At 60.9% G+C, this 12538-nt stretch overlaps 1 protein-coding gene across 1 annotated transcript; it reads right to left on the minus strand.

Annotated features, from left to right (window-relative positions):
* Positions 1-384: 384 nt before the first annotated feature.
* On the minus strand, positions 385-8660 carry PDIA4 (protein disulfide isomerase family A member 4). Its single transcript, XM_056106762.1, has 10 exons — positions 8342-8660; positions 5578-5752; positions 4940-5145; positions 3854-3992; positions 3447-3652; positions 3060-3218; positions 2795-2946; positions 2006-2162; positions 1686-1919; positions 385-1063 (listed from the first exon to the last, which is right to left on the minus strand). The coding sequence occupies exons 1-10, from the start codon at positions 8427-8429 to the stop codon at positions 648-650; spliced, it is 1932 nt and encodes a 643-aa protein (XP_055962737.1). The 5' UTR covers positions 8430-8660; the 3' UTR covers positions 385-647.
* Between the last annotated feature and the right edge of the window lie 3878 nt (positions 8661-12538).

Consider the following 12538-nt stretch of genomic DNA (forward strand, 5'->3'; position numbering starts at 1 on the left):
TGTGCTATCACTCCGGCCCCAGGCCCCAAGCTTTCTGCTCTCCCAGTGCCCCTCAGGGCTGCTTCCTGCCCTGGAGACCCCCAGACTACCCGGCTCCACGCCAGCGAGGCCCCTTGAGGCCAGCCACCCCGCCCCCACCCCCAGAGCCCCACAGCCCGCCTTTTCTCTCTGCCCTTCCCAGAAACAGGGCGCTGTGAGGCGGACCCCCAGGCAGGCTGGGCGAGTGGCCCCGACGTGGGGTGCCGGCTGGGACAAGGGGTGCAGGGGGACTGATTCGGACCTGCCCACCCTCGCTCCCGACCCACGGGGAGGTCACGGGTGCCAACGTGCCCTGCCGGGCGCCAATGACCAGCAGCATCTTGAGGATAAGAAAAGGCAACAGGGTCGGGTCAGTTTTTTCAATTTTAAATTAAAAAAAAAAAGAGAGGAAAATAAAACAAACTCCATTCATAACAAAGGTGATTCAACTTGGTCTGCCTGGAGGAAATATATTAAAGACACTGGAAGGTCCAAAAAAAAAAAAAAATCAAACCCCAAATAATGAAAAAAATAGATGCTTCTTGCTCTGTAAAAACCAGGATCCCGAGTCCCTCGCCGCTGGCCGCCGGTGTCCAGGGCGCGAGGGGACGCCAGAGTCCCGCCCGCGGTCACAGTTCGTCGCGGGCGCCGCGGGCCTCCGCCAGCTGTTCCTCCACGAACTTGCTGAGCTGCTCCAGCTCGCGCTCCCCCTCCTCGAACTTCACCGGGTTCTTTTTGTCCCCCCGGGGGGCGAAGTAGATGGTGGGGAAGCCGTCCACCTTGTAGCGGTCGCTGGGGATGTCGTTGGCCGTGGCGTCCATCTTGGCGATGACCAGGCTCTTGTGGCCCTTGTACTTCTTGCCCAGGGCGGCGTACACGGGCTCCAGCTGCCTGCAGTGGCCGCACCAGGGCGCGTAGAACTCGATGAGCACGTCCTTCCGGGGGTCCAGCACGATGGCGTCGAAGGTCTTCCCCACCACCACCTTCACCGGGCCCTTGTTGGCCTTGGGCACGGGCTGGGACTTGATGACCGGCTTCAGTTTCCCTGCCGGGGTGGAGGGGACGTGAGCGTGACCCGGGTCTGGGCCCCGCCTGCTCAAGCAGGCCTGACCCTGGACCCCTGGGCTCCGGGTGGGTCCGACCCTGGACTCTGGACTTCAGGTGGGCCCGACCCTAGACTCCGCGTGGACCGACTCTGGACTTGGGTGGGCCCAACCCGGGATTTGAGCGGGCCTGACCCTGGACCCGGGTGGGCCCGACCCTGGACTCCAGGTGGGCCTGATCTGAGTGGGCCTGGGGGGATCTCCCCCAGTGGTCCTCACCGCTGCCCCTTGCCATCCCCGTGAGGCCACTGTGGGGAGAGGGGAGCCCACCCAGGGTGAGAGCGGAGCTGACCGCGGACAGTGGGGACCCCCAAGACCGTCTGAGCCCTGTGTACGTTTCTCCACAGGCCTCAGTGTTTCCCGAGAAGATCCTGGGCACCTTTCCGGCCACACCTGGTGGCACTCAGGGGACGCCACGGGGACTGGACCGGGCCGGCGGGAGCAGGCAGGTGCCGAGCCCGCATCTGGGCCTGGATCGCTGGGACGGGGGTGGGGTGGGGGGTGGGGGAGGGCGCAGGGCCAGGGCGTCCGGTCAGCCCCGACGGGGCGGGCGGGCGCGCTCACCCTTCTGGAAGGCGACGACAAACTCGCGCAGCGCGTCCTCGTCGAAGTCGGTGGGCTCCATGGCGTAGCGGCGGCCGCCCTCGGCTAGGATGGCGGCGTTCACGTCCTCCCCGCTCTCGCTCAGTCCCAGGTCCTTCACCTCGGAAGCGAAGTCTTCCTCGTCGGCCACGGCGAAGGCGTACTCGGGGAAGTCCTTGGCCACCTCCAGCACCTTGCTCCGCCAGAACTGGGTGGCTGGAAGGGGCGGGGGTGGTGAGCCGGGTCAACGCGCTGGAAAGTTCCAGAAGCCCGTCCCCCTCCCCAGCTCCGAGCCCCCTCACCCGCGCGGTAGTCGAAGCTGAAGTCCACGCTGTAGTAGACGACCACCAGGGGCCGCCGCGTGTAGCGCTTGGCCTCGTTGCTGGGCTTGCGGTGGCCGACCAGGGGCAGCGTGTGTCGGAGGATGTGCTCCCTGATGGCCGCGGCCTCCGTGGAGCCCTGTGTGTGTGGGGAGGGGGACACGGTCAGGCGGGGCCCCGGGCAGCAGAGGGCGAGGGGCCGGCCCCACCCCCCGGCACCCCAGGAGGGAGTCCTGGGCAGAGCCCAGAGCCAGCCGAGCACCGGGCACCGAGCACCGCCAGGTGTGGCCCAGAAACCAAACAAAAGCCCCGGCCCTGCAGTGGCCTCCCCGACGCCAGAGCTGGGCTCCAGGGCAGGAGGCAGAGGGAAGCCTGTCCACGGGGGTGTCAGGCCCCAAGTGACCGCCTCTGGACTGGCTCCTGAACGTGAGGACACTGGCCGTGGGTGGGACCACGCCTCCACCCCCAACTCTAGCCCACACGCTTCGAGCTGGAGGATCTCATCACTGTGCAGGCCAGCAGGCCCGCCCCCAGCTAATGTCCACTCCCCGCCCCCAGCTGATGTCAACTCCCACCCCCACCCGATGTCCACTCCCCACCCCCACCCGATGTCCACTCCCCGTGCCCAGCAGATGTCCACTCCCGCCCCCACCCGACGTCCACTCCCCGCCCCCACCCGATGTCCACTCCCGCCCCCACCCGATGTCCACTCCCCGCCCCCAGTTGATGTCCACTCCCCGCCCCCACCCGATGTCCACTCCCCGCCCCCACCTGGATGTCCATCACGTGGCTCCGCGGCTCGAGCTTGGACTGGAACTTCTCAGGCTGCATCATCACCAGCGTCCCCGGGGAGACCTTCAGGAACTTGGCGACGTCCCCGCTGAAGGTGTGGTGGAATCGGTAATCCTCCCGCAGGCCGTTGGCTGGGTGGGAGCCGGGAGCTGGGGTGAGCCTCGCGCGCCCGGGGGGCCGGGCGGCGACAGGGGGGCGAGGGGGCAGGAGAGGCAGGACCCCCCGCTCAGGGCCGCCCCCTCACCCGTCTCCTGGTAGAGCTGATACGCGGGGTCGCCCTCGCCCCGGAAGACGCCCACGATGAAGACGTCGTCCCCGTCCTTCAGGAAGTCCTGGGCCTGCTTCAGGGACACGAGCTGCTTGGACGGCGGCCCCGACTGCTCCACCATGTAGTCCACGATGCCTGCGGGACGGGATGGGCTGCAGGGCTCGGGGAGGGCTGGGGTGGGCGGGGGCCGAGGCTGGGAGGACGGGGAGGACGGTGGGGGGGGGGGGTGTGTGTGTGTGCAGGGGCCGGTCAGGAGGGGTTCGTGCTGGGTCCGCGGGGGATGTGCAGGGGTGAGGGTCGGGAGGGACGAGGCTGGGAGGTTGGGTGGGGGGTGTGCGGGGCCGGGGTCGGGTGGGGCCCTACCGTACTTCTCCCGGGGCCCGTTGTAGTCGAAGGGCTTCCCCTTGCGGAAGATCTTCAGGGTGGGGTAGCCGGTGACCTCGAACCTCTTGGCCAGCTCGGTCTCCACAGTGGCGTCCACCTTGGCCAGCGGGATGGGGGGCGAGCGCTTGCTCAGCTCCTTGGCTGCCTTCTCGTACTCGGGGGCCAGCTTCTTGCAGTGGCCGCACCTGCGGGAGGGAGGCCCGGGGCGGGTTCAAGGGTCACTGCCGCCCTCATCGACCCGTCCGCTCCACCCACCGGGCAGTGCGTGGCCGGCCCGGGGCCAGAGCCGAACACGGGGCGAGATCCACCGCCACCCAGGTCCGTCCCCGCTGACCCGTGCCCCGGTCAGGGCTGGGCTGGGCGGTTCCGTGGCCCCCCTGACCTACCAGGGCGCGTAGAACTCCACGAGGATGATGTCGGCGTCGGCCACCACCGAGTCGAAGTTGTCTGTGGTCAGCACGAGTGTGACTTCCGGCGGCGGCGTCCAGCCCGGCTGGGTGATCTCCTTCACCTTGGCCACGATCTCTGTGAGGGCCACACAGGACTGAGCACGGAGGGCCCCCCTGCAGAGAGCCCCGAGGCCCCGTGCCAGGAGCCTGCAGTGGCCACTCAGCCGGCCAGTCCCCGGAGCAGCGGCAGGAGACCCGACTCCTTGGGAAGGGGCGCGGGGCCCACCCCCCATCCCCCGACGTCACAGAGAAGACAGAAAAGGGAGAGGGCGATGGGACAGTGGGAAGGGCGCTGGCCTCACATGCGGTGGACCTGGGTCTGATGCCCGGCACCCCGTATGCCCCCCCACCAAGCAGAGTCAGGAAGGACCCCTGAGTGCAGGGCCAGCAACAAGCCCTGAGCGTTGCTGGGTGTGCCCCACCCTGCCGACAAAGACCAGAAAGAAAAAGGGGGAAAAAGAGGAAAGTAGGGCTGCAGACCCCACGGCTAACTGTGGCACGTCCCTGGGAGTGGATGGCTCCAGCCCTGATATGCCGAGGGCCAAGCTGTTGGCAGGCAGGGGCAGAGTAACAACCGTGCCACACACACACACACACACACACGCACACGCACACGCACACATAACCGTGCCACATACACACACGTACCTCTCTGCCTCTCTGAGGAACATGAACACACACACAGACACCCCTAATCTCTGACTCTCTGAAAAACATAGATGCGCGCGCACACACACACACACACACACACACACACACACACCATTTCTAACTCTCTGAAAAACACAAGTACGTACACACACACACACACACGCACGCGCGCCCCCTACCCCCGTCTCTGACTGGGCCCAGCCTCTGGGGATGCCGCCTGCAGGGTGGGAGCCACACGGTCAGCACGACCCAGTGAGGGCTCGGACCTGCCGGCGGGGGCCCCTGCCCCGTGCCGGAAACAGCCAGACCTAGCACCCGGCCCACACCCGGAGACCACCCAGCGCCCGGCCCTGCGGGTCCCCCCCCACTCACCGTCCCGCGTCCGGGAGCCCTCGTAGTCCACGGCCTGGCCCTTCTTGAGGATCTTGAGGGTGGGGTAGCCGCTGACATCGAAGCGGCTGGCCAGCGCGGACTCCGTGGTGGCGTCGATCTTGGCCACGGGGACCGGGGGGTCGTTCTCCTTCAGGACGCCGGCAATCGCCTCGTACTCAGGCGCGAACTGCTTGCAGTGCCCACACCTGGACAGGGGGTTTCGGGGGAGTCCGTGAGTGCACCCCAGGAGGCCTAGATCAGGACAGGCCGAGAAAAATGGGGGGCAGGGGCGGGGGCAAGGCAAGGCTCGTCCCCCCCAACCCTTGTCCCCAGACCAAGCGTGAGGCCCCCCCTTTTTTGCTTTTTGGGCCACACCCAGCGATGCTGGGGGTTCCTCCTGGCTCTGCACTCAGGAATCACTCCTGGTGGTGCTTGGGAGACCCTATGGATGCCAGGGATTGAACCCGGGTCAGCCACATACAAGGCAAACACCCTTCCTGCTGTGCTATTGCTCCGGCCCGAGGCCCGAACTCTTGACTGCGGCGATCCCAAGCCCTAAAGCTACAGAAGTGGGACCCAGCGTGGCAGCGAGCGCCTATCCCTGCCCGAGGCCCCCAGTTCCGGGGCGCAGCGCATACCACGGGGCGTAGAACTCCAGCAGCACCGTGTCTTTGTCGGCCACGAAGGTGTCGAAGTTGGCATCTGTGAGGATCAGGACTCCGTTCTCCTCTGTGACCGCCGAGTCGTCGTCTTCATCGTCCTCGTCCTCATCCTCGTCCTCCTCCTCCTCGAGGGCGCTGTCTTTGCTCGAGTCTGAGGAGGACCCCCAGCAGTGAGGGACTGGCCGACCCCTCCTCGATGACGTTCCCAGAACCCCCAAACCTCTGCCAAGAGGGAACCCAAGCCGGTGGACATGAGCCCCAAGGCTTAGAAGATGGTCCTCCAGGCCCTGCCGGGAGGGACCCCTGAACACAGCCCAGGGAGGGAGGAAGGAACTGTGGTTGCGAGACCACGGGCAAGGGTGTCGGGTGCTGCTGGGGAACCCTGGGTCTGGGCCCTCCCTGGCCCGGCCAGCACCCCGACGTCACCCTCCCAGGCTCCCCCAAAGCCTCACTCCCCTGCCAGTGCCAGCCGGCCCCAGCAGCACCGCAAAAGCCTGTCTCCGCTTTCAGGGGTTCAGAGTCCTCGCCTGCCTTCCACTATCCCTGTTTGGGCCCTTTAGAAGAAGGCGGGAGTGAGGGGGGGAGGGAGGGTCTCCTCTGAACCTCCTCATCCCCAAGTGGGGTCACCTCCCCCCGCACTGCCTGCAGCTGGGAAGGGGGTAGGAAACTGTCTGGACCCCTTGCAGACACGCCCCAGCACCTGGGCCATTGTGGGCCACTTCTCAGTGGCCTTCAAAAGGCTGGTCCGGGGCCGGAGAGAGCGCAGGGGGTCGGCACTGCTGCAGGGCTCCATCCCTGGCACCCCAAGTGGTCCCCAGAACCTCACCAGGAGCAGCCCCAAAGCATCACCGGGTGTGGCCCCCAAACAAACAGAAGCTGGAGACTCCCGCTGGGGGCTAGCAGGCCTCCTGCTCCCTGCCCAGAGGGCCACAGAATTCCCCCCGCACGGGGTTTCAGGATGACGGCAGGAAGGGGGTAGCAAGCCCCGGGGGGTGGTGGCCCACTTGGGGTTCCCCTTCCTTAGTCCTGCGTAGGCCGAGTGCAGGGCCCACTACTGCCGCTCTCGTGGCCACACGGGGTCCAGGGGTCACCCCAGGGCAGCTCCATCCATGGACTGAGCTTATCTGTAACGCCGTCAGCCAGGGATGCATCTCCGGGTTGGAGAGATGGTACCGTGGGCGGGCTGCTTCCTCGGATGCGGCAGACCCAAGTTCAACCCCGGGCGCCCTGCACAGGGTCCCCAAAGCCCACCAGGAGTGATACCAAACCAACCTCGAGCGGGGCTGGGAATGCAGTTCAGCGAGAGAGCTCAAGCTTTGATGTGGCCAAGGCCCTGGGTTCAAGACCAGCACCAACAAATAAACACCAAACAGGAGGCAGGGAAAAAATTGGAAAAAAAAAAAAAAGGAAAGGAAATACCTCCAGTTGTGACCTCTAGAGTGGAGGGAAGTGACCTCCAGGGTCAAGGGCAAGTATTGGAAATGACCCTCGGGATGATCTGGATGGGGGGGTATTAGATCCCCGCCCACCCAAAGGGCCAAGGCAACAGGCCCTCAAGCGCTTGACCCAGGACACATGTCCCTCTGGGCCTTGAACCCCCCACCCCAGGTCCTTCCGAGTGTCCTCCCAGGCCCCAGCCCACCTCCTTGCTAATACAGAGGTTTAAGGTATTTTGCACGCAACAAAGCCGTGTTCCTGAGCCCCGACACCACGCAGGACCCTCCAGGACCACCAAGAGAAACCCCTGGGCACCGCCAAGGAGGAAGCAAAGAAGGAAAGAACAAATCACTGGGTGGCAACCAAGCATAGCTATTCTGCCACTTCACCGTGTGTCCAAAGCCCCTGGAGACCTGACTAGCCCACCCCCCTGCAGGGTGCAAGGCCCAGAAACTTCCAGGCAAACCCCAGGCGCAGAGTTGCAAATGCTCCGGCCCTGCCTCTGAGGCCCGGGTGAGGGACCCCCACACTTGCAGCTCTGCCCACCGGCCCCTCTCTCAGGTGCCTGAACTTCCTCTCCACGGGGCAGGGCTGAATCAATGGGACTCGTGCACACACACAAGTTGCTCAATGTTTGCATGAGCATAAAGTTCACCCCAGTCCCTGGCGCACCAGCAGAGCAGAGGGGCTACTTAGACTAGCACTTGATTCCTGGACTCGGGGGGAAGAAAACCAAGTTTTCTTCCAGCGCCAGAACGGGGGACGGGGTCCCGGGAGCCCGCGACCAGACTCCTCCCGGGTCCGGGCACCTTCCCCAGCTCCCGGCTCGCTTCTGCCGTCGGGTCCGGGCCGGCGGCTTTCAAGGATCCCGCGCCCACCCACCACCCACGAGGGCTCGGGACCAAGTGCTCCTTGCGGGAGGCAGAAAGCAAGCCGGCCCGGTGGAGTCTTGATTCCACACCCACGGGGGGTGCAAAAGTCCAGCGCGGGCTCCCACCTGGCTCGAAGCCCACCTTGCTCCAAAAGGCGTTTGGAGAGCGATGCCCGCCCCTCCCTGGGCGATTCTCAGCATCCTGAGCGCCCCCGGCCCCGGGAAACCGTGGGCAGCCAGCTCCCTCCCGGGCGGCTCGCTGCACGCCCCCTGCCCGCGGCCGAGCTCCGAGGGGTGGGTGGGCGTGCTCCGGGGCAGCCCGGCCCGGCCGCTCCGCGCCCCCCGCTCCAACTCCAGCAAGTGTGCACCGGGCGCCGGTTGCCGGGTCCCCCGCGCGGAGCCCCCCACCCCGGTCCCGGCGCGGCCGCTCACCTTCGTCCGGCCCCTGGGCGCCGGCCGCCACCAGCAGCTGCGCCAGCGCCAGGAGCAGGACGAGCAGCACGGCCTTGCGGGGCCTCATCGCGGCGGCGGCGGCGGGACAGGCGGGCGGGCGGGCGAGCGCGGCCGCTCGGCGCTCCCGGACGCGGGCTCGGGCCTCCGGACGCGAACCGCAGCCCGACCGAGAGCACCCCGGGCCGTCCCGGGCGCCGATTGGCTGCGGGCGGGGAGCGCCGCGGGACGGCCAATCAGCGCGGGCCGCGGGCCGAGAGGGGCGGGGCTCGCGACCGGACCTCCGCGGCACCGCCCTCCGCGCGCCGCCCTCCGCCCCGACTCCTCCGCACGCCCCGCCGCTACCGCGTTTAAAGCTCGGAGCGCTAGCGTGAGGTGCCTCTTACTGATTGGCTGCCGCGCGCCCACCAATCAGCGGCTGCCACTCGGTTTGCCGGGAGCGCACAGGCTGAGAGGAGGCGAGGGGGAGAACAAAGGCGCGGGGGCGGGGCCCTACGGGGCGGGACCCGGCTACGACTCGGCGCGCTATTGGTCCGTACGGGTGGGGCGGGACCTGGGAAAGTCGGGTGGGAGGAGCTCCAGGCCTGGCAACCGAACTTGGCAAGAACACGTGTCCTTGGAATTGGGGAGGGGAACCCGAGCTGTGCGCGCCACCCGCCCGCTCCCCGTAGTTCCGGGACCCGAGCGCTGCCCCGGCCTAAGGAGGCTGTTGGTGGGGAGAGGTCTGTGAACACCTGATCAGCTTGATGTTTGCGGGGTTCTTGATTTTTTTTTTTTGTCTGCATGAGCAAATAAATGATTGCATTCCTTTGAAATAGATTAAGCTTGGGGACCAGGATAAGAAGGCAGTGATGGGAATCCTGAATTAGGATTTAGGGGCACTTCTTTCCCACGGTTTCGTATTTGAGCAGGTCTTCAGACGCGTGGCACTGACATGTTTCGTGTTATTTCTCTGGTCATGGAACCGGGCCTCCCGAACGCACGTTAGTCTATACTTGCCGAGCTAGACAAATTTAAAAACAGGAAAATCCTAGTCCTGGGTGTTTATTTCTCCTTACACACAGGTTATTGAAGTTTTTTTTAATGAGCAGAAAAGAAAGCTGCTTACAGGCTTGGTTAATTAAGAGAGTCAAGTTAATAACATTTTAATTGCTGTGAATGTGATGGTAAAAACTCCAGTTCTGTAGTGCTAAATGACTTAAGCAGGTGTGAACATAGAAGAAAGGGAATTCTTTGCAGACATCTCAGCCTCTTCAGACTCTATTGAAGGAAGAAATACAATCTGCATATAATTTTCTTCTCTTCTTTTAAGGGGGAGGGAGCTTGGGCCACTGAGCAGCAGTGCTCAGGGCTTACTCCTGACAGTGCCAAGGGACCATGTATAATACAAGGATTGAATAGGAGTTCACCACATGCAAAGCAAGCACCTTAACCACTGTACTGTCTCTCCAGTTCTTGCCTGGAATTTTCTACCTTACAATTTAGTTAATTAATTTTTTTTTTGTCACCAGGAGCTCCTCTAGCCCAGTGCCCAGGGAATGTTCACTGTTGGGAATTGAACCTTGGCCTCCCACAAACTTTTCATACCGTCAGCTTACTGAGCTCTCTCCAGCCCTGCATTTTATTTTATTTTTGGTTTGAGGGCCATAAATGGCGGTGCTCAGGGGTTACTCCTGGCTCTGCACACAGGACTCACTCCTGGTGAGGGCTTGGGGGACCATATGGGGTGCCAGAAATCAGACTGAAATTGGCCCCCCACAAGACAAAGCACCTTAACACCTCATACTATCTCTTCAGTCCCTCCAGTTTTATTTTTTTCTCCAATAATTTTGATTACTGAGGGAAATGTTGACAGGGTGTGCCCACCCAGTGCCAGGAAGACAGCTAGCAGGGGGTTGCCAGTGACAAACTGTTCGTTCCAAGTTGGCAGAAAATGACAAGGTTGTCTATTAAACCAATGGTGTTGGACACCATTTCTCATTGTTCCAAGGGAATGCAATTCTTTGAATGTTTTAAGATTCAGAACGTTTATTCTTTTAGTGTTCGAGCTTCATTGCATCAAATATGAAAAGATTCCAGGCATTTGGCAACTGTTACTCAAAAGGCAAACACTTGGGATTTGCAGAAAACAAACAGTAAAACTTAAATCAAAGGTAGAATGCTTTCACGGTAGGAACAAAAAACATTTGCTTTGTTCTTGAGACTGGGTAATTACAGACACTTAGGGCTGGAAAGATAGTACAGAAGGGAAGGCATTTGCCGTCTACGCAGCCAACCCGGGTTCGATCCCCAGCATCCCACATGGTCTCTTGAGCACTTCCAGGGGTGATTCCTGAGAGCAGAGCCAGGAGTAATCCCCCAAGCATCACCTGATGTGGCCCTCCAAAAAAAAAAAAAAACCAAAGACAAAAAAAAACGACAGACTCTAGAATGAGGTCACATGGGTCTTGAGACTCTGCCATCTTACCTTTCAATTTTTATTGAAAGCCCACACTATATTGTCTTTTGCAGTGTGCAAAATTATGTATATTCTGTACTGTTTACACTGTTCTATGGTGTACTTTAAGAATTCAAGCACGTGGTGTGCATGGCAAAACTATACAGGCACAACTGATTTTTGTATATTGGCCTTGTATCTTGCAATCCTGCTAAACATTTTGTTATGTTAGGGGCCAGAGAGACAGTACAGTGGGTTGTGCACTTGCCTTGCACATGGCTGACCTGGTTCGATCCCCAGCATCCCATATGGTCCCCCAAAGAAAAAAAGAGGAAAAAAAAGATCCCAAAAGAAAAAAAATCCCTAAGAAAACTTGAACTTATGGGAATGCATTTCCACAATCTTTTGTTTGTCTGCTTTTGTTTTGGGGGCCATACTCAGTGGTGCTCAGGGCTTACTCCTGGCTCTGCACTCAGGAATCACTCCTGGCGGTGCTTGGGGGACCATATGAGATGCTGGGAATCGAACCCAGGTTGGCCGCATGCAAGGCAAACGCCCTACCCGCTCTTGCCCCCTATCCCTGTTATAACTTAAACATTAACTTAGTCTTATAAGTATTAACTTATGGAATGATTTCTTGCCTTCTGTACTGAAACACCAGAATCTTCTCCCACGTGCTCTTTAGAGGAGAAAGTTTCCACCGTGGGGCCTCCGGAGGTCCCAGGCTTTTCCGTCCAGTCATTAGGGGTCAGTTTCTCCAAGCCCAAGTGAGTTAGGAGCTTTGCTCTGGGCCATTACTAACATTGACCACTATACTGTCAAGCTGTCTGTAATTTTAAAGCGCCCCTCTTTCTGGCCCCCCACCACTAAAACTTGAGACTCTGGGGTAGGAAAAAAACTCTAAAATTGGCCTGAGGCTTGTTGACTGGAAAGTGCAGCAATTGCTTCTGGGTGAAGCTGCTTGTTGCATTTTATTGGCTCTGATTGGGCTGAAGTGGAGCCCGAAGAACATTTTTGTGGGAGGTGGAAAGACAGCACAGAGTTCAATGTGAGCCTTACATGCTGCTGGACCCGAGTTCAATCCCTCGCACCACATTTGATCCCCAGAGCCCCTGCCAGGAGTGGTCATCGAGCACAGAGCCAGGAGTAAACCCCGAGACTGCTGAGTAGGGCCCCCAGCGCCCCCCACAAAGAGAACACTTTTGTACTGATAAGGACCCGAGGCTGCTGGCCACTCTGAGCCCTTCTCACCTCTAGCCTCGGTGCTCTTCATGATCACCCTAAAACACACACCCTGAATAACAATGTTCTGCTACTTTCTTTTAAAAAATAATAATAATTGATCACATCCTTTAGTGCTCAAGGGTTATTCTTGGTTCTGCACTCATGAATCACTCCTGGAGGTGCTCAGGGGTTACTCTGGGTTCTGCACTCAGGAATTACTTCCTGGCAGTGTTCGGAGCACCGTATGGGATGCCGGGATTGAACCTGGGTCAGCCACGCACAAGGCAAACGCCATAGCAGCTGTATGACGGCTCCTGCTCCATCCTCCTCTGCCACTTTCTGTATTTGCCACCTCTGCTCACTGTATGTTTCTCAGTTGTGCTAGTTCACACCTATGTTCCTTCTGTGTTCCTCACAAGCTCACCATTCTCCCTCAAGAACATGTGAGTCTCTAGACATAGATTCCATTCATCTGGGGAACATAAAGTAACAAAATAGGAGACTAACACCCAAGAATA

Source organism: Sorex fumeus, unplaced genomic scaffold (genome assembly GCF_029834395.1).
Source record: "Sorex fumeus unplaced genomic scaffold, SorFum_2.1 ptg000143l, whole genome shotgun sequence".
In the NCBI taxonomy this organism is placed as follows: Eukaryota; Metazoa; Chordata; class Mammalia; order Eulipotyphla; family Soricidae; genus Sorex; species Sorex fumeus.

What these genes read in the sequence shown, in the direction of transcription:
- PDIA4 (XM_056106762.1), bottom strand. Translation starts at nt 8,429, where the DNA reads ATGAGGCCCCGCAAGGCCGTGCTGCTCGTCCTGCTCCTGGCGCTGGCG. An exon ending in GGGCTCCCGGACGCGGGACG is followed by an intron (nt 3,993 to 4,939) that starts GTGAGTGGGGGG and finishes TGGCCCTCACAG; the next exon opens with AGATCGTGGCCAAGGTGAAG. An exon ending in TGTCGTCGCCTTCCAGAAGG is followed by an intron (nt 1,064 to 1,685) that starts GTGAGCGCGCCC and finishes CCACCCCGGCAG; the next exon opens with GGAAACTGAAGCCGGTCATC.